The sequence below is a fragment of the Cervus canadensis genome, chromosome 1, assembly GCF_019320065.1.
Source record: "Cervus canadensis isolate Bull #8, Minnesota chromosome 1, ASM1932006v1, whole genome shotgun sequence".
In the NCBI taxonomy this organism is placed as follows: domain Eukaryota; kingdom Metazoa; phylum Chordata; class Mammalia; order Artiodactyla; family Cervidae; genus Cervus; species Cervus canadensis.
The window spans coordinates 59107742-59127525 of record NC_057386.1 but is presented as its reverse complement, the minus strand read 5'-3'; the positions used below and the strand labels follow the sequence as shown (position 1 = coordinate 59127525).

The window sequence follows — 19784 nt, the reverse complement described above, 5'->3', positions numbered from 1 at the left end:
AACATCTCCAAAGGAAAGACTAATGCAGAAGATTGACCCCATCTAGTACTAATCTCTATGTCTCCTCTGGTTTCAGTATGTGCCCAATAATGGTGATGTCACTGTCTTCCTTTGAATGACAGTGATTTCCACCAGCAGTCCCATGCCAAAGGAGAAACAATAGTTGCAGGGGGCTTAGGATGGTATGAGTCTGACATTTCAAATTGCCCACAAGTTCTGTGCTTAGTTTATGACCCTTCCAAAGTGGAAACATTGGCAAAAAACAAAGAGAAGTCTCTTCAGACTGAACTAAAATTGGGATTAAGAGAAAAACAAGCTGAGAAGCTTCATGTAATGTGAGAGTATTAGCAATACAACTAGTTTTAAGACCTCAGAGCTAAGCTTTCCTTGCCCTTTAGGGAGGAAGACAATAGGAAATAAAGAGCCTAGGAACATCCCTGGGAGGACCTATGCTAAAATCCTTGCTATCCCACTATGGATGAGTAAACTATTGTTCAGGAAATGTTCATTCCCTTCCTAGCCCCAAATCCATGGGAGCATTTTGATGTTGGGCTTGGCCATGTGACTTGCTTTGAACAGTGAACAGTAGATAGAAGTGACAGTGTGTAAATTTCAAGACTAGGCCTTAAGCACCATCATGCATTTCTGATCCCCACCTTGAGAAGTACTTGATCTTTGACCAAAATAAATAAATAAATAAATAAGCCAAAGCCATGTTATCTGACCTTATCTGACCTGAAGATTTACAGAGTCACTCCAACCAACCCACAGATGCAGCAGTGAGAAATCAATGCCTATTGTTGAATGCTTGTTCATTACGCAGAATTTGCTGACTGATAGAGCCACTCATTAAATATATATCATTGACAGAGGGCTTCACTTCTTAGAACTTTGCTTTCCTCATCTGTAAACTGGGGTAACTATTAATACCTATTTTGGGAATAGGAATACGTGAGCACCAGGTGAGATGCTACATGTGAAGCTCTAGCAGAGAGCCTGGAGTATGGAAAATGCTTAGCTAGTATTATTTCCATGTTCCTGATGCTGAAGCAGTTAGCAGAGTGTGTACACATGAGTGAGTGTGGCAGATTGAAGCTATACTGGAGTCTAATTCTGGGTAGCAGCAGAAGAATGGGTTGGTCAGGGGCCAAGGTCAGGTGTTCCTGGGTATTGTGGTTGCATAGTAGCTGGGGAGATTCATTCCTTTCTTGCTTGCTTAAAAGCATGAAAGCAGAGGTACCTGGTAGGTGCCCCTGAGCAGGAGGTATTGTGTACCAGAGTTCATGGGAAAATGCCAGCTTGACCTGCTGTCTCCTGCAGAGCCCCTGGAGGGACTTCTCAGGCTTATGTTTCCCACCCATTGGCTGTGTCCTCACATGACTCCTGTTTCAGAAACGTCCTTGTTGCTCCCTTGTTTGGCAAAATTTCCACAGGCTGGCTGCCTCTAGGTGATTAGCTAGAAAGAAGAGTGTTGGCACTTTCCTGCTGAGAAAATTCATCCCTTTCAGCCACATGTCCTAGGTACTGCAGTGTCTAGGTCATTCTCACTTGTCCATGCAGAGGAAGAGCTGATGAAGGCAAACTTCCTGTCTTTGAACTCTTCAGAGGCCTTTAAGTCCCCCTCCTTGCATTTGTGTATGCTATTTGGAATGTCCTTCATTCTCTTCTTCCCTCCTTCTTTCCTTTCTTTTCCTCTCCTTCTTTCTCTGCCTCCCTCTTTTCCTCCCTCCCCCTTCCTCTCCCTTCTTTCCTCTATTCCTCCCTCCTTTTCTTTCCTTCTGTCTTTCCTCACCAAATGGTTGTTCATCTATTTAGCACTTATTTGAATAGCAATCCCTATTTAAAACTCTTCCATGAATTTTAGGCAGATTTTCTATGATCCCCAAGTGTATTTTCAATACACTGTGCTTATTATGCAAATCTTTAAGAAACACCATTATGTGTCTGGCTACCTGACTAGAAAGTGAGAGACTCATAGATGGGAAATATGTTCTATTGATCTCTCTGTTCACTGGCCCTCAGGATGATTTAATATTTGTAACATGAGTGAGTGAACAGATAAATGAAGGTAGTTGGTCTTAACATTGCTATCCACTTGAGTTATTGTCTAAGGCTGTCTTTCTCACTTCCTATAGACTCAATGGAGGTGAATCAGCAGGAACACCTCACTTGAAGTAGATGAAGTTGAAGTTCCCCTCATAGCCTTTATGGCTATGAAGTAGCCATAAAACTACTGTTCATCGCTGTTTCCAATAAAATCTGTCACCCTGGTTTTCCAGCCCCTATTTTCAACAGAATTGATACTCGTTCATGTGAAAGGCCACCTTCCCATAGCACAAACCCATATGACTGGCTTTATCTTTAGAAGCAGCCACATCACTTAATATTAATCAGCCTAGAGCTGTGAGATGGAGTGGGGTACAAAGTTTGACTAAAGGTTGACTGCAGCTGGAAGTCTCTTAGATCGTGTGTTGGGGTTTAAAGTGTAATTTGATGGTTGTCCATGGTCTCTAAACTGCAAATTCAAGATTATTTGAAAGCATTTTATTTAATTTTATACTCCTTTAATAAAAAAGTTAAAAAACTAATAATCTTTATGAGCAGTTATAAAATGTATTTTCAACCCAACACAGAAATGTCTCCCTTTGCTGAGCAATCTAAGTTTGAGCTTAAAAGATGTTATAGGTAATTATGAGGAAGAGTAAGATGGTTTTGGAGATAATTCTTCTAGCTGATTCTCCAGGTTCATTTATTACCCCCCCCCACCATCCCCAAACTCTTCATATGGCAGTGCTGTGTGTGGAGGGCTGGTGTCTGGCCCATCTTTATATCCCAAGAGCCTTACTTGGTGCTGTCATGAGGCAGGCATGAAAGAAATGCTTGCTGAATTGATGAATAATTGAACAAGAGAAGGGTTCTCCACACTCTTCCTCCAGTAGTCCTAGGTGAGATCTGTAAGGCATTCACTTTGTCTTTCCACATCACCATCCGTAGCAGTGTCCTCCACCAAGTGAGGACATGCCAAAGGGATGTGGGGTGTTGGAATGTTTGTGTACTGAATTTTACTTTTGCAAAACCATATTCAAAATCCTAGATTTAGAAGGACCTTAGAAACTGAATTTCAACTTCTTTACAAAGGAGGAAACAAAGTGAGGAAGCTCCTTGCTTAAGGACAAAATCCCACTTTCTTACTCACTTCTAATTAATTAAATTTTTTCCTATTATTTTCTTTAATCCCTTGGTGTATACTATTTCCATAACTCTTGCCAAGTCCTGCAACCTCTGGAATTGCTGCAGAAGACAGTGGCATCCTTTCCACTCTACTCATTTCAACTTTGCACCATTATCTCTTTTCTGCTTACAGATTCAGGGAATAATACACTCTAGAAACTCAAGGAAATTGGGCTAAATTCTATAGCTCATTGTGTCACACATGGAAATGAAGAAAAATGCCACCTTGTCTCACCTGAAAGGGAGACCCAGTGACACAGAGGGGAGATGTGGTCCAGCTGAGGGCCTTGGAATGTGTTGAAGTTGGATCAAACCACCTGGTGAATGCTTTCTCAATCACATAATTGGCAAAGCCCCAAATGTGGCCAGCGGATATGGTGGAGGCTGTCAGCTAGTAGAGTCTCCCAGCTCATTACTAATCCATAGGCTAATGATGACCATCATCATAATAATCATTATTGCTTTAGACAGGCATGGATGAAAAAGGAACTCTGGGGGTTTCTGCTTGAAATGAGTTGTTTCTTAGCCAACCCTGACTCTCCAGGGTGATTTTCTACAGAATTGAATGATCACGAAGCTGAAAGAGGTCCTTGGAGATCATTAGTTCAGGCGTTCTGCCTTCAAATAGGACTAACCTTTACAGAATAGTTGCTATATAGAAAATTCAAACTTACTTTTATATGTTATTCTTGTGATAGTATCTCTGTTGAGCATTCGATTAAGAAATGGGTTCGATGAATCAGAAACCTGGAGGAGGGGAAAGAAAATATTAATAAAAGGTAGGGAGAAGTTAACAAAGTGCTTTGGTGGAAAAGGAGGAAGGGTGAGGAAAAACACATTGTGCACACATAGACATGGGAGAACTAGTCATTCTTAGGGAAGCATTTCAGGGTAGGTGAAAGTGAGAGTATGGAGGAAGGATGGGAGGTAAAGATAGAGAGGTAGGCAGGAGCTAGCTCATGCCAGGCGTTGAATGCCATATTAAGGCATTTACAGTTTATTTTCTAGGAATAGGGAACCATCAGGGGGTTTTAAGTAGCAAGTAGGGAGTGACATATTAGGAAGGGGATAGTTATCCAAGTACAGAGAGAAAGAGAAAGAGTGCCCAGAGTATTTGTGCTGATGTAACCCATGAAAGGAGAATCAAAAATAGATTGTCTTGTTAGGTAAGGAATCTGTCATGTCCTTTAATTGAGTGCCTTGGTTTCCTGGTACCTGGTGAGTCTGGGCAGAGCTAACATTAAGACTAGACCCTTCTGAGTTGATTGAAAATAATTGAAAAATGTCCAAAGTGCACACAATGTGTGGGCTCTAGTGTGTTGACTATGTGGGTAAGAGGATAAAATATTTACTTGGTATATATGCACTTAAATAGGAAGTTAATGGTGTGTGACTGAGCAGCAATCATAGTCAAATCTCTGTTCTCTCTGGTTATAGCAAATGTGGGGGATTAGGAGGGGACAGAGATAAGTGAAACCCACAGATAAACACATCTCTTATTTTAACAAACAATTCCAACCCTTTTATGACTCAGATTTTGGCTCATTGACATCTCAAGGGTTCAGCTGACCTAGTTATGGGGCTTCTCAATTTCTGTTACTGCTTACCTTGCAGGGAACTGTGAAGGGCAGGTAGAAAGATCAGAAGGAGGGGAAGAGTGCCAGAGGCTTTGTTCATGTCATTTCTAGGTATCAGTGCCCAGAAAAGTCTGGCCTGTGTCCCATGCACAATCAGTTTGGGAATGAGTGAATGGCAAGTCACAGTTTGGATGATTCACTGTGGAGCATCTGGGAGTTGATTATGTTGGACAAAGATAGAAATTCTGTAGCTTATTTTGAGATTCAGCCTGAAAACTTCAGGTTTGCTCAGGGAAAGAGTGGAAGCATCCCTAAGGGCCAAATTGTCCTGAGAAGATGCAGGAGCTAGGGACAATCCTTTTACTGATCTCAGGATCTGGGGCATAAGTTCTTCTCAATAACTCACAGGGAAACAATCAGGACCTGTGTCAGTAATCTAGTGAAATGAGTGTTTCTACAGAAGCCTGAGAATATTCCAGTAGTTTTCAGTTAGAAGGCTCTCTTCTGGCAAATCAATCACCTTGTCAGCTGTAATGTGCCCACATTGCCAGGATGACATTCACTGACTCGGAAACTTTGAGCAAAGTGAGGCGGTGTCAGTGGCTGAGGCTGAGGCACTCACCAAAGGTCAAGAGATGTTGGGCAGCCCATGTTGGTCATGAGAGTTACTCACAGAAGGCCTGGCATTGGGAAAGTTACAGATGTGAGCCCTTGGATATGCATTGCATAATATTGTGAAATGCCTTCAGGCTGCATAAGAGGAAGCATTCCCAGGTTGAACACAACAAGAAGTTATCAATGTCATAATTGGGGTTGGTTCAGGAATATAAGTCTTTGCCCTATGTTTGTGGGCAGCATGGGAATGTGGAGGGAAAGTTTTAAATGCTGTTTTCTCTTTTCTCCCTTCCAGCTCTACATGAACAAGGTCATTTGTGTCAATATTAAAGTCAAGCAAGACCTGGGTTCCTTTCCTGAATGTACTATTACGAGCTACATGAATGGGGATGTAATGTCAAAAATTCCCTGTACCATTTTCCTCATTTTCCTTAGGGAAACCCCACAGGTTTATTATTAGAATTAAATGACAAAATATGTATGTAAAGTAGATGTCTCAGTGCCTCACATTTAGTAATCTATTATTTTTTATAACAGGGTCTGTGATGATGCCAAGAGGTATAGAGCAGGGATTGGAAGGATCTGTCTGAACCAAGGCAAATTTCCTTTGGGAAGTTTTATTAGGGATTCAGTTCAGTCACTCAGTCATGTCTGACTCTTTGCGACCCCATGAATCACAGCACGCCAGGCCTCCCTATCTATCACCAACTCCCGGAGTCTACCCAAACACATGTCCATCGAGTCAGTGATGCCACCCAGCCATCCCATCCTCTGTCATCCCCTTCTCCTCCTGCCCCAAATCCTTCACAGCATTAAGGTCTTTTTCAATGAGTCAACTCTTTGCATGAGGTAAGAAAGCCTAAAATCATACTTACCTGGTCAAAAGCCTTTTTCTATATTTGCCAGTGACAACCTAAAGGAGGTGGGACTGGTGGTCAGTGGCAGCAGTATGTCCAGGGTTCAGCTCTCCTGGGACCACAAAAAGGCTTAATCTGACCCGGGTGAGGGAAGGAAGTTAGGAGACTGTGTGACCAGAGAGAGCAAAGTGCCTGTTGTAAAAGGTGATGCTCATGAGGAGGGAGGGGGTGTGGTGTCTGGGGCTGCCCCTGTGCCCATTCTGTGTGATGAAAATGTCTTCATGAGAGCTGTGTTAAAATTCCCTAGTGCCAAATGCTGAATTTCTGTTGACTGTCATCAGATTTGAACTTCTGATTAGGGCACTTCCTCTAATGGTCTGGCTAAAACTTTCCAAGGAGCCAGCACAATGACTGCCAAACTTCTAGTGCCACACTGCACCACCCCCTTTTGGAAAGACAGTTTTTTGTTTGTTTTTTTTTAAGAAATTAGAAATGTTTATTGTTTAAAACAAATATTAAAACAGCAAAAGCTAATTGATGGAAAAACTTGTATCTGAAAGTGAGTGTTTCCCATTTTAGGTTTTGTTTTCATAATAACTTGTATATATACTTAATATTGGCTAAATGACAGAATGATCTTGGTTCGTTTCCAAGGCAAACCATTCAATATCACGGTAATCTAAGTCTATGCCCTGACCAATAATGCTGAAGAAGCTGAAGTTGAACAGTTCTATGAAGACCTACAAGACCTTCTAGAATTAACACCCCAAAACGATATCCTTTTCATTATAGGGGACTGGAATGCAAAAGGAGGAAGTCAAGAAACAACTGGAGTAACAGGCAAATTTGGCCTTGGAGTACAGAATGAAGCAAGGCTATGGTTTTTCAAATGGTCATGTATGGATGTGAGAGTTGGGCTGTGAAGAAAGCTGAGTGCTGAAAAATTGATGCTTTTTGAACTGTGGTGTTGGAGAAGACTCTTGAGAGTCCCTTGGACTGCAAGGACATCCAACCAGTCTATCCTAAAGGTGATCAGTCCTGGGTGTTCATTGGAAGGACTCATGCTGAAGCTGAAACTCCAATACTTTGGCCGCCTCATGCGAAGAGTTGACTCATTGGAAAAGACCCTGATGCTGGGAGGGATTGGGGGTAGGAGGAGAAGGGGACGACAGAGGATGAGATGGCTGGATGACATCACCGACTCGATGGGCATGAGTTTGAGTAAACTCCGGGAGTTGGTGATGGACAGAGAGGCCTGGCCTGCTGCGATTCATGGGGTCGCAGAGAGTCGGACACAACTGAGCGACTGAACTGACTGACTGACTGACTGACAGAATGAAGCAGGGTAAAGGCTAATAGAGTTCTGCCAAGAGAATGCAAGGGTCATGGCAAACACCCTATTCCAACAATGTAGAGAAGACTTTACACACAGACATCACCAGATGGTCGACACTGAAATCAGATTGCTTATACTCTTTGCAGCCAAAGATGGAGAAGCTCTATACAGTCAGCAAAAACAAGACCGGGAGTTGACTGTGGTTCAGATCATGAACTCCTTATTGCCAAATTCAGAATTAAATTGAAGAAAGTGGAGAAAACCACTAGACCATTCAGGTATGACCTAAATCAAATCCCTTATGACTACATAGTGGAAGTGAGAAACAGATTTAAGGGACTAAATCTGATAGACAGAGTGTCTGATGAACTACGGATGGAGGTTCCTGACATTGTACAGGAGACAGGAATCAAGACCATCCCCAAGAAAAAGAAATGTGAAAAAGCAAAATGGCTGTCTGAGGAGGCCTTAAAAATAGCTGTGAAAAGAAGGGACGTCAAAATCAAAGGCGGAAAGGAAAGATATACCCATTTGAATGCAGAGTTCCAAAGAAGAGCAAGAAGAGATAAGAAAGCCTTCCTCAGTGATCAATGCAAAGAAATAGAGGAAAGCAATAGAATGGGAAAGACTATAGATCTCTTAAAGAAAAGTAAAGATACCAAGGGAACATTTCATGCAAAGATGGGCAAAATAAAGGACATAAATGGTATGGACCTAACAGAAGCAGAAGATATTAAGAAGAGGTGGCAAGAATACACAGAAGAACTGTACAAAAAAAAAAAAAAAAAAAAACCAAAAACCATCTTCACAACCCAGATAATCATGATGGTGTGATCACTCACTTGGAGCCAGACATCCTGGAATGTGAATTCAAGTGGGCCTTAGAAAGTATCACTATGAACAAAGCTAGTGGAGGTGATGGAATTCCAGTTGAGCTATGTCAAATCCTGAAAGATGATGCTGTGAAAGTGCTGCATGCAATATGCCAGCAAATCTGGAAAACTCAGCAGTGGCCACAGGACTGGAAAAGGTCAGTTTTCATTCCAATCCCAAAGAAAGATAATGCCAAAGAATGCTCAAAAAACCGCACAATGGCACTCATTTCACACACTAGTGAAGTAATACTTAAAATTCTCCAAGTCAGGCTTCAGTAATACGTGAACCATGAACTTCCAGATATTCAAGCTGGTTTTAGAAAAGGCAGAGGAACCAGAGAGTAAATTGCTAACATCTGCTGGATCATTGAAAAAGCAAGAGAGTTTTAGAAAAAAACATCTATTTCTGCTTTATTTACTATGCCAAAGCCTTTGACTGTGTGGATCACAATAAACTGTGGTGATTCTGAAAGAGATGGGAATACCAGACCACCTGACCTGCCTCTTGAGAAACCTATATGCAGGTCAGGAAGCAACAGTTAGAACTGGACATAGAACAACTGACTGGTTCCAAATAGGAAAAGGAGTATGCCAAGGCTCTATATTGTCACCCTGCTTATTTAACTTCTATGCAGAGTACATCATGAGAAACGCTGGGCTGGAGGAAGCACAAGCTGGAATCAAGATTGCAGGGAGAAATATCAATAATCTTAGATATGCAGATGACACCACCCTTATGGCAGAAAGTGAAGTAGAACTAAAGAGCCTTTTGATGAAAGTGAAGGAGGAGAGTGAAAATGTTGGCTTAAAGCTCAACAGTCAGAAAACTAAGATAATGGCATCCAGTCCCATCACTTCATGGCAAATAGATGGGGAACAGTGGCTGACTTTATTTTTCTGTGCTCCAAAATCTCTGCAGATGGCAATTGCAGCCATTAAAAGATGCTTACTCCTTGGAAGGAAAGTTATGACCAACCTAGACAGCATATTAAAAAGCAGAGAGATTACTTTGCCAACAAAGGTCCATCTAGTCAAAGCTACAGTTTTTCCAGTTGTAATGTATGGATGTGAGAGTTGGACTATAAAGAAAGCTTAGCACCAAATAATTGATGTTTTTAAACTGTGGTGTTGGAGAAGACTCTTGAGTGTCCCTTGGACTGCAAGCAGATCCAATCATTCCATCCTAAAGAGATCAGTCCTGGGTGTTCATTGGAAGGACTGATGTTGAAGCTGAATCTCCAATACTTTGGCCACCTGATTCGAAGAGCTGACTCATTTGAAGAGACCCTGATACAGGGAACGATTGAGGGCAGGAGGAGAAGGGGATGACAGAGGATTAGATGGTTGGATGGCATCACCGACTCGATGGACATGGGTTTGGGTGAACTCTGGGAGTTGGTGATGGACAGGGACACCTGGCATACTGCTGTTCATGGGATCTCAAAGAGTTTGACACGACTGAGCGACTGAACTGAACTGAACTGAACTGAAATATTGTCATTGAATTCAGGCTACAGATGGAGGTTGAAAAACAGTGAGGTAACTGTTAGTAGAGACTTAAAAAAAAATGGTTAACCAAGTTATGACAGAGAACATTTGGCAAAATTTTCATTTACAGGAACTTGGAGAGCAGACCCTTTGTCATACCTCTAAAAGCTCTAAGCTAAATATAAGAGTTCTCAGCAAGACAAATAGGCTGCTAATAATCCTAAGGACATTGTTTTTTGTTTTTTCCCCCTATAGGAGAGTGCTGCAACCAGAGTACAGAAAGCCGTGTCCTGGGGGAAAAAAAAAGGATGCAATTCACTACTTCAGAAGTAGTGAATTTTAGGACTTATATAGAGTAGATATACATCAGATTCAAAGAAAAGTTATGAAGTTTTAAAGTTCATTATGCCAATAAAAATACCTCCTTGGACAAAAAGAATTGCAGTCGTTCAAAAAGATGTAAGATTTCTGAACTTCTAACATTCTATGGATAGAAATCAGAATGAGAATAACAGATATTTCTTACCCAAAGAGGTGAAAACCCTAGAGGTAGAGCCGAGGGATTCAGAGGATTGTGAACAAGTTAATTATCTCAAGGAGCAGAAATGAAATCTAATCAAAGAATAGCCCCAGGCCCAGAGTAGGAGGACATTTTTAAAATTAATTTTTATTGGAGTATATCTGTTTTACAATATTGTGTTAGTTTCTACTGCATAAAAAAGTGAAGCAGCTATACATATGCATATATCCCCTCTTTTTTGGATTTCCTTCCCATTTAGGTCACAACAGAGCACTCACTAAGTAGTATTCCCTGAGCTATACAGCAGGTCTTCATTAGTTATCTATTTTCTATATAGTAACAATAGTGTGTATATGTCGATTCCAATTTCTCAAATCATCCAACCCCTCCTTCTCACCTTGGTGTCCATATATTTGTATGCTATATCTGTGTCTCTATTTCTGTTTTGCAAATAAAGATCATGTATACCATTTTTCTCAGAGAAGGCAATGACACCCCACTCCAGTACTCTCGCCTGGAAAATCCCATGGACGGAAGAGCCTGGTAGGCTGCAGTCCATGGGGTCGCAAAGAGTCAGACATGACTGAGTGACTTCACTTTCACTTTTCATTTTTTATGCATTGGAGAAGGAAATGGCAACCCACTACAGTGTTGTTGCCTGGAGAATCCCAGGGATGGGGTCGCAGAGAGTCGGACACGACTGAAGTGACTTAGCAGCAGTAGCATACCATTTTTCTAGATATCACATATATGTGTTAATACCTGATATTTGGTTTCTCTCTTTCTGACTTACTTTACTCTGTATGATAGTCTATAGGTCCATTATCTAGATGGTAATCTCCAGGTCCATTATCTATGTCCACTATCTAGGTATGATGGTATCTACAAATGATCCAGTATTCTTCATTTTTATGGCTATGTAATATCCCATTGTATATATATACAAATTATACACACCCACACACACACACACACACAGAGATTATATATATCTATATATCTCACATACTCTTTATCGATTCCTCTGCTGATGGATATTTAGATTGATTTTGTCATGGCTATTCTAAATAGTGTTATGATGAACATTGGGGTGCATGTGTCCTTTTGAATTATGGATTTGTCTGAGTATAAGACCAGTAGTAGTGTTGCTAGGTCATATGGTAGTTTTATGTTTAGTTTTTTTTTTTTTTTTTTTTTTCATTTATTTTTATTAGTTGGAGGCTAATTACTTTACAATATTGTAGCGGGTTTTGTCATACATTGACATGAATCAGCCATGGATTTACATGTATTCCCCATCCCGATCCCCCCTCCCACCTCCGTCTCTACCCAATCCCTCTGGGTCTTCCCAGTGCACCAGGCCCGAGCTCTTGTCTCATGCATTCAACCTGGGCTGGTGATCTGTTTCACTATAGATAATATACATGTTTCGATGCTGTTCTTTTGAAACATCCCACCCTCGCCTTCTCCCACAGAGTCCAAAAGTCTGTTCTGTACATCAGCTGCAGTACATATACTCCATGGAATATTACTCAGCCATTAAAAAGAATTCATTTGAATCAGTTCTAATGAGATGGATGAAACTGGAGCCCATTATACAGAGTGAAGTACACCAGAAAGATAAAGAATATTTTTAGTTTTTTAAGGAACCTCCATATGGTTTTCCATGGTGGCTGTATCAATTTACATTTGCACCAACAGTACAGAAGGGTTTACTTTTCTCCACATTCTCTCCAGCATTTATTGTTTGCATAATTTTTTAAAATTTAATTTTAATTGGAGGATAATTGTTTTACAATGTGTTTTTTTGTAGATTTTTAAAATTATAGGCTGGCTGGTGTGAGGTGATACATATTGTAGTTTTGATTTACATTTATCTAGGAATTAGTGATGCTAAGCCTCTTTTCATGGCTTTGTTGGCCATCTATATGTATTTTTTGGATAAATATATGTTTAGGTCTTCAGCTCAATTTTTGATTGAGGTTTTTTTTATATTGAATGTATAAATTATATTTTAGAGATTAATCTTTTGTCAGTTGTTCCATTTGAAAATATTTTCTCCAATTCTGAAAGTTGTATTTTCATCTCATTTATGGTTTCCTTTGCTATGCAAAAGCTTTTAAGTTTCATCAGGTTCCATTTGTTAATTTTTGTTTTATTTTTATTACTCTAGAAGGTGGCTCAAAAAAGATCCTCCTGTAATTTATGTCATAGAGTATTCTGCCTATGTTTTCCTCCAAGAATTTATATGATCCTACCTTACCTTTAGGTCTTTAAATCATTTTGAGTTTATTTTTGTACATGGTGGTAGAGTGTTCTGATTTTATTGTTTTACATGTAACTGTCCAGTTCTCCCAGCACCATTTCTTAAGAGGTTATCTTTTCTCTATTGTGTATTCTTGTCTCGTTTGCCAAAGATAAGGTGTGTGACAGGGTTCATAGGTGTGTGAGTTTATCTCTGGTTTTCTTACCCTCTTCTATTGATCTGCATTTCTGTTTTTTTGTGCCAGTACCTTATTGTCTTAATGACTGTACCTTTGTCTATAATCTGAAATCAGGGAGCCTGATTGTCCAGTTCTGTCTTTCTTTCTCAAGATTGATTTGGCTTTTCAGGATCTTTTGTGTTTCCATACAAATTGTATAATTTTCTGTTCTAAGTTTTGTGAAAAATGCCATCAGTGATTTGATGGGGATTGCATTGAATCTGTAGATTGCTTTGGGTAATATAGTCATTTTCACAATATTGATTATTTGAGTCCAAGAACATGACATATCTTTCCATCTGTTTTTGTCATCTTAGATTTTTTTTTTAAATCACTATCTTATAGTTTTCTGCACATAGATCTTTTGCCCCCTTAGGGAGGTTTATTCCTAGATATTTTATTATTTTTGTTGCAATGGTAAATGAAATTATTTTCTTGATTTCTCTTTCTGATGGTACATTGTTGGCATATAGGGTTTCAGATTTCTGTGTATTAATTCTGTCTTTTATGGCTTTACTAAATTCATTGATTAGCTCTAGTAGTTTTCTGGTGGCATCTTTAGGATTTTCTATGAATAGTATCATGCCATCTGAAAACAATGACAGTTTTACTTTGTTTTTGTTTTGTTTTGTTTGGATTCCTTCTATTTCTTTTTCTTTTCTGATTGCTGTGACTAGTATACTTCCAAGACTATGTTGAATGGTGAGAGAGGACAATCCCTTGTCTGATTTCTGATCTTAGAGGAGTGCTTTTAAATTTTCACAATTGAGGAGTTTGTTTGCAAGAGTTTTTTCATTATATAGCCTTTATTATGTTGAGGTATGTTTCCTCTTTGTCCATTTTCTGAAAACTTTTTTTTTTTTATTCTAAATGGGTGTTGAATTTTGCCAAAAGTTTTTTCTGCATCTATTGAGATGATCACATGACACATGGTTTTTATTTTTCAGTTTGTTAACATGTTTTAGCACATTATTGATTTGCATATACTGATGAATCCTTACATCCCTTGGATAAACCCTGTTTGATCATGATGTATAATCCTCTTAATGTATTGTTGGATTCAGATTGCTAGTATTTTGTTGAGGAATGGCACATCTATATTCATTGGTATTATTGGGCTGTTTTTTGGGATATCTGTCTGGTTTTGGTATCAGGGTGATAGTGGCCTTGTAGATTGAGTGTGGGAGTGTCCCTCTCTCTGCAATATTTTTGGAAGTGTTTGAGAACAATAGGCATTAACTCGTCTCTAAATGCTTGATAGGATTCATCTGAAAAGCCATCTGGTTCTGGGCTTTTGTCTATTGAAAGATTTTGAATCAGAGTTTCATTTTTATTATTTGTGATTGGTCTGTTAATATTTTCTGTTTCTTTCTGGTTCAATATTGTAAGGTTGCAACTTTTACAGAATTTGTTAATTTCTTCTAGATCTCCCATTTTATTGGCATATAGTTGCTTGTAGTAGTCCCTTATGATCCTTTATATTTCTTCAGTGTCAGTTGTATTAATTTAATTGACCTAATTTTATTTAATAATCTCTCCTTTTTTCATTTATAGTTTTATTGATTTGAGTCCCTTTCCTTTTTTTCCCCCTTGGGGAATCTGGCTGAGGTTGATCAGTTTTTTAAAAAATCTTCTCAAACAATGAACTTTTAGTTTCATTGATCTTTGCTATTGTTTCCTTCATTTCTATTTCATTTACTTCTGCTCTGACCTTCATAACATTTTTTCTCCTACTAACTTTTTCTTCTTTCTCTAGTTGCTTTAGTTGGAAGGTTAGGTCGTTTATTTGAGATTATTCTTGAATCTTGAGGTAGGACTGCATTTCTTTTCACTTCCCTCTTAGAATTGCTTTTGCTTTTGCTGCATCATATAGGTTTCAGGTTGTTGTGTTTTCATTGTCATTTGTTTCTAAGTATTTTTAAATTTCTCTTTGATTTCTTCAATAGTCTTTTGGCTACTTAGTAGCATACTATTTAGTCTCCATGTGTTTGTGGTTTTTACTGTGTGTGTGTGTATGTTTTTTTTTTTTTTCCCCTGCAATTGAATCCTAATTTTATAGTGCTGTAGTTGGAAAAGATGGAGAAGGCAGTGGCACCCCACTCCAGTACTCTTGCCTAGAAAATCCCATGGACAGAGGAGCCTGGTGGGCTGCAGTCCATGGGTTCGCTAAGAATCGGACACGACTGAGCGACTTCACTGTCACTTTTCACTTTCATGCATTGGAGAAGGAAATGGCAACCCACTCCAGTGTTCTTGCCTGGAGAATCCCAGGGACGGCGGAGCCTGGTGGGCTGCCATCTATGGGGTCGCATAGCGTGGGACATGACTGAAGTGACTTAGCAGCAGCAGCAGCAGCAGCAGTTGGAAAACACACTTGATGCAATTTCAATTTTCTTAAATTTAGCAACATTTGATTTGTTACTTTATATATGACCTATCCTGGAGAATGTTTTGCGTGCCCTTGAGAAAAAAAGTGTATTCTGCTGCTTTTAGATGTAATGTCATAAAAATATCAATTAAGTCTCTGTTTTAACCTGTCATTTAACGCCTTTGTTTTCTTATTAACTTTTTTGCCTGGATGATTAGCCCATTGGTGTACTTAGTATGTTTAAGTACCTCACTATCATTGTGTTACTATGGATTTCCCTTTTTTTATGGCTGTTAGCACTTGCTTTATGTATTTGGGTGCTCCTATATTAGGTGCATAAATATTTACAATTGTTATATCTTCTACATGGGTTGATCTCGTGATCATTATGTAGTGCCCTTCCTTATCTCTTGTAATAGTTGTTAAAGTCTTTTTTTTTTTTTTTCTGATATGAGTTCTTGTATTCCTGCTCTCTTTTTATTTACATTTGCATGGAATATATTTTTTCTTCTCCTAATTTTCTGTCTGTATGTGTCCCTAGGTCTAAAGAGGACTTCTTGTGGACAGTACATATAGTCTTTTTAGAATCCATTCAGCCATCTTTGTCTTTTTGCTGACACATTTAATCCATTTATATTTAAGGTAATTATCAATATGTATGTTTCTCTTACCATTTACTTAACTGTGTTGGGTTTTTGTTGTTGTTGTTGCTGTTTTGTTTTTTTAAGTTATTTTTTCTTTTATTGTGTTTAGCATCTAGCAAAGATTTTTCAGCAATTTTTATAAAGCTAGTTTGTTCGTACTGAATTCTCTTAGCTTTCACTTATCTGTGAAGCTTTTGATTTCCCTTTTGAATATGAATGAGACCCTTGCTAGATAGAATAATTTTTGTTGTAGGTTTCCCCCTTTCATTACTTTAAATATATCCTGCCACTCCCTTCTGGGCTGCAGAGTTTCTGCTGAAACATCAGCTGATATCTTAGGATTCCCTGATATATTATTTCTTGTTTTTCCCTTAATGCTTTTATTATTTTTCTTTTAATTTTTGTTAGTTTGATTAATATATATCTTGGTGTGTTTCTTCTTGGGTTGTATCCTGTATGAGATTCTCTTTGCCTACCAGATTTGGGTGACTATTTCTTTTCCCACGTTAGGGAAGTTTTCAACTATAAATCTTTTGAAATATTTTCTAGGAAATTTTCTCCATCTCTTTTTCTTCTGAGACTCCTATTGTGTATTTAGCATTGTCACAGAGGTCTCTGAGACTGTCTTCATTTCTTTTCATTCTTTTTTCTTTATTCTGCTTTGCAGAAGTTATTTCCACCTTTCTATCTTCTTTGTCACTTATCCTTTCTTCTGCCTCAGTTATTCTGCTATTGATTCATTCTAGAGTGTTTTTATTCCCAGCTATTGGGTTGTTCATTACTGTTTATTTTTCAGTTCATCTAAGTCTTTGTTAAACACTTTATCTATCTTCTGTCCATGCCTACAAGTTTATTTCTGAGAATTGGGTCATCTTTACTATCACTACTCTGAATTATTTTTCAGATAGGTTGCCTATTTCCTCTTCACTTATTTGATCTTGTGTTTTTACCAGTTTCACCATATTTATTATTCTTCTTATTGTGTCTAACCTACTGTCTTTGAAGTCTCCTTTCTGCAGGTTGTAGAGCCATTGCTCCTCTTGCTTATGGTATCTGCCCCCAGTGGATAAGGTTGGCCCAATGGCTTGTGTAGGTTTCCATTTGGGAAGGACCAGTGCCTGTGCTCTGGTGGGTAGAGCTGAGTCTCATCCCTCTGATGGGCAGGCCCACATCATGTGGTGTGTTTTGGTATATCTGTGTGGTTAGCACTTTAGACAGCCTGTCTGTTAATAGATGGGTTTGTGTTCCAGTTATGCTTGTTTTTTAGCATGATGTATTAAGCACCTTGGAGTCAAGGTGGAGACTTTCTGATGAGATTTTGCCAATCAGTATTCCTTGGGTCTCAGAATTCTCTGAGATTTCCCAGGTGGTGCAGTGGTAAAGAATATGCTTGATAACATCATTGGCTCAATGGACATGAATTTGAGAAAACTCTGCAAGATAATGAAAGACAGAGGAGCCTAGGGTGTTGCAGTCCATGGGGTTGCAAAGAGCTAGACATGATTTAGTGACTGAACAACAACAAGAAGGAATTCCCCAGTGGTCCAATGTCATGGCCTTGGCACTCCCACTTCAGAGGCTCAGGCCTAACCCCTGGTTAGGGAACCATGATCCTGAAAGCCACACAGTGCAATGAAAAAAGGGTCAGGAAAGAAAATAAACAGATAAACAAAACCCAAGACAAATAGCAAAGACAAAAACAAAGAACAATAGTTTTTTAAAAAGGAAAACAAATGAAGAAACAAATAAAACTCAAGACAGATGGTAAAAGAAAAATGAAACAAAGAAAAATAAAAATTAAAACACACACACACACACACACAAAAAGAAACAAAAAACAATCAAAATAAAAACCCAGAGAGCAACCAGACAAATAAAAGAACCTAAAAACCAAATCAGAGCAATTAAAAACAAAACCAAGAAAAACAAGAAAGAAAACCAAAGTAGAATACAAACTAAAAATGAAGTAAAATAAATGTTAAAAGCAAAGCAAGGAAAGAACACATAACAATGGAAAGGCAAAGTAAAAATAGAAAAATAAAAACTGCATTAAAAATAATGAAAGCGGCGACAGAACAGAACATATAAAAATAGCAATAAGTATATTTTCTTGGTGTCTCATCTGTCAGTGTTTTTACCCCCACTATGATCCCCAGCCAAACTCTGCTTTCCCTGGTATTCTCTAGGTGGGTTTCTGGACTTCTTGTGGACAACATGTGGGCAGTTCAGACTCTGAGCTGGCCCAACCATCATATGTACTTGACCCCATCGACTGGTCTCAGTTGTGGGAACACCCATTGTCCATTCATATATTCCACAGATGCAGAGTTTATCAAGATGATCATGGGGATTTAACTTGTGGCTTATGCAATAACATGAGAAGATTTTCATTCCTCTTCCTTATTCACTCAATTCTTGAGTGTTAGCTAAGGCTTTAGCCCCACCTCTGCATGTGGGCCTCCCACAGAGGTCTGCTCCTGAGGCTTCCCCAAAGCACTCAGGTCTGACCTGGTGAGGACAGGGCATGGAGGTGATCTGGCTGCTGGGTCACAGGAGCCCTGGCAAAGACAGGTGCATGGGGGATCAGTGGCTGCAAGAGATATTGTCCAGCCAGTGAGGAGGTACACAGGGAAACCAGTGGCCAGCGGTTCAAGAGATCCAGCTATAGTGGCAGCATTTCCCAGAATCCACTGTCTACAGTGAAAGGGTCAGTCCTGTTGGTGACCTTTCCTAGTGTCTGGTGACAGGTGCTTCTTCTTCTTTATTTTTTTTTTTTTTAATTTGCAAACCTGTTTCACCTAACAATGGTCAAAATGTTGTGTAATTTTTTAACAACTTAAACTTTTATTTGTTGGAAGTATGCTGTTGATGATGACTACAAGGAGATGTGGAGCCACCCTAGAATGTCATAAAGCCAGCATTGGTGAATTTTCTTAATTATTCACAGGGATGTTTACATGAGAGAGGTAAACTGGGAGGGAAAGATGATACTCAAAGCAATTCCTGAAAGCTGGAGGGAACTGTTTAGTGCAGTGGTTGGAGGGGAAGGGACATCTCACATTTTCTTTTTATCCCTTTTTCCAAGGGTCATCTGATTGACAGCCTTTTAATCCTGTGGGGTATAAGTGAGAAACCATCCCCCCTTCCATTGATTCCTTCTGATTCCTCTGCATGAGTGGACCTAAAACCTGCCCCTGGATCCAGCCTTGTTTTTCTCTCCAGGACAGAAACTATCTGGATCCTCAGGCCCCAGTGCTCTGAACTCATTGTTTTTGCAACTCACAGAAAGGGTCTTTATTTTTCATAAATCTCATGTACATAAATGTTGGACATAGATATTTCCCTTTGGTAATATCTATGCAGCTTGGGTTATTTTGCTATTTTTCTAAGATTCAATGGGACTATAAATTGATATTGTGATTGGGGTGGAAATGGTAAGAAAAGAAGAATGAAGGAATGCAACACACTTACTTTTATAAATATAGAAACTACCACCAATCCATTTGGGCTCTTTGCAGCTTCTGTGACATTGGTATATAGCTCGTGGTTATAGTGGATGAGCTGCACCTGGCAGGAGGAAAAAGCAATAATGCAATAATGAGAACAACAATGTAACATTAAAAGATGTGAGGCACCCCATAGCCACCCTACATAAGGGTAAACTGTAAAGTAAATTGTAAAGCAATTGGAAAGATAATTCTATAATTAAGATTTGAGGGATATGGCATGTGTCATAAAATACATGCACATGCTCACACATATACAAAAATATCCATACATATTTGCAATT

General features: G+C 39.1%; 1 protein-coding gene across 3 annotated transcripts in view; it reads right to left on the bottom strand.

Annotated features, from left to right (window-relative positions):
• CA10 (carbonic anhydrase 10) overlaps positions 1 to 19784 on the bottom strand; it is an 830820-nt gene that overhangs the window by 8066 nt on the left and 802970 nt on the right. For 2 of the 3 annotated variants that reach the window (XM_043483745.1, XM_043483762.1), the window contains exons 5-6: positions 19466 to 19561; positions 3906 to 3978 (exon numbers count right to left, since the gene is read on the bottom strand). In XM_043483745.1, the coding sequence (XP_043339680.1) occupies positions 3906 to 3978; positions 19466 to 19561 (169 nt within the window). The remainder of the gene's footprint in view (positions 1 to 3905; positions 3979 to 19465; positions 19562 to 19784) is intronic. The other variant, XM_043483751.1, reaches the window with a different exon arrangement.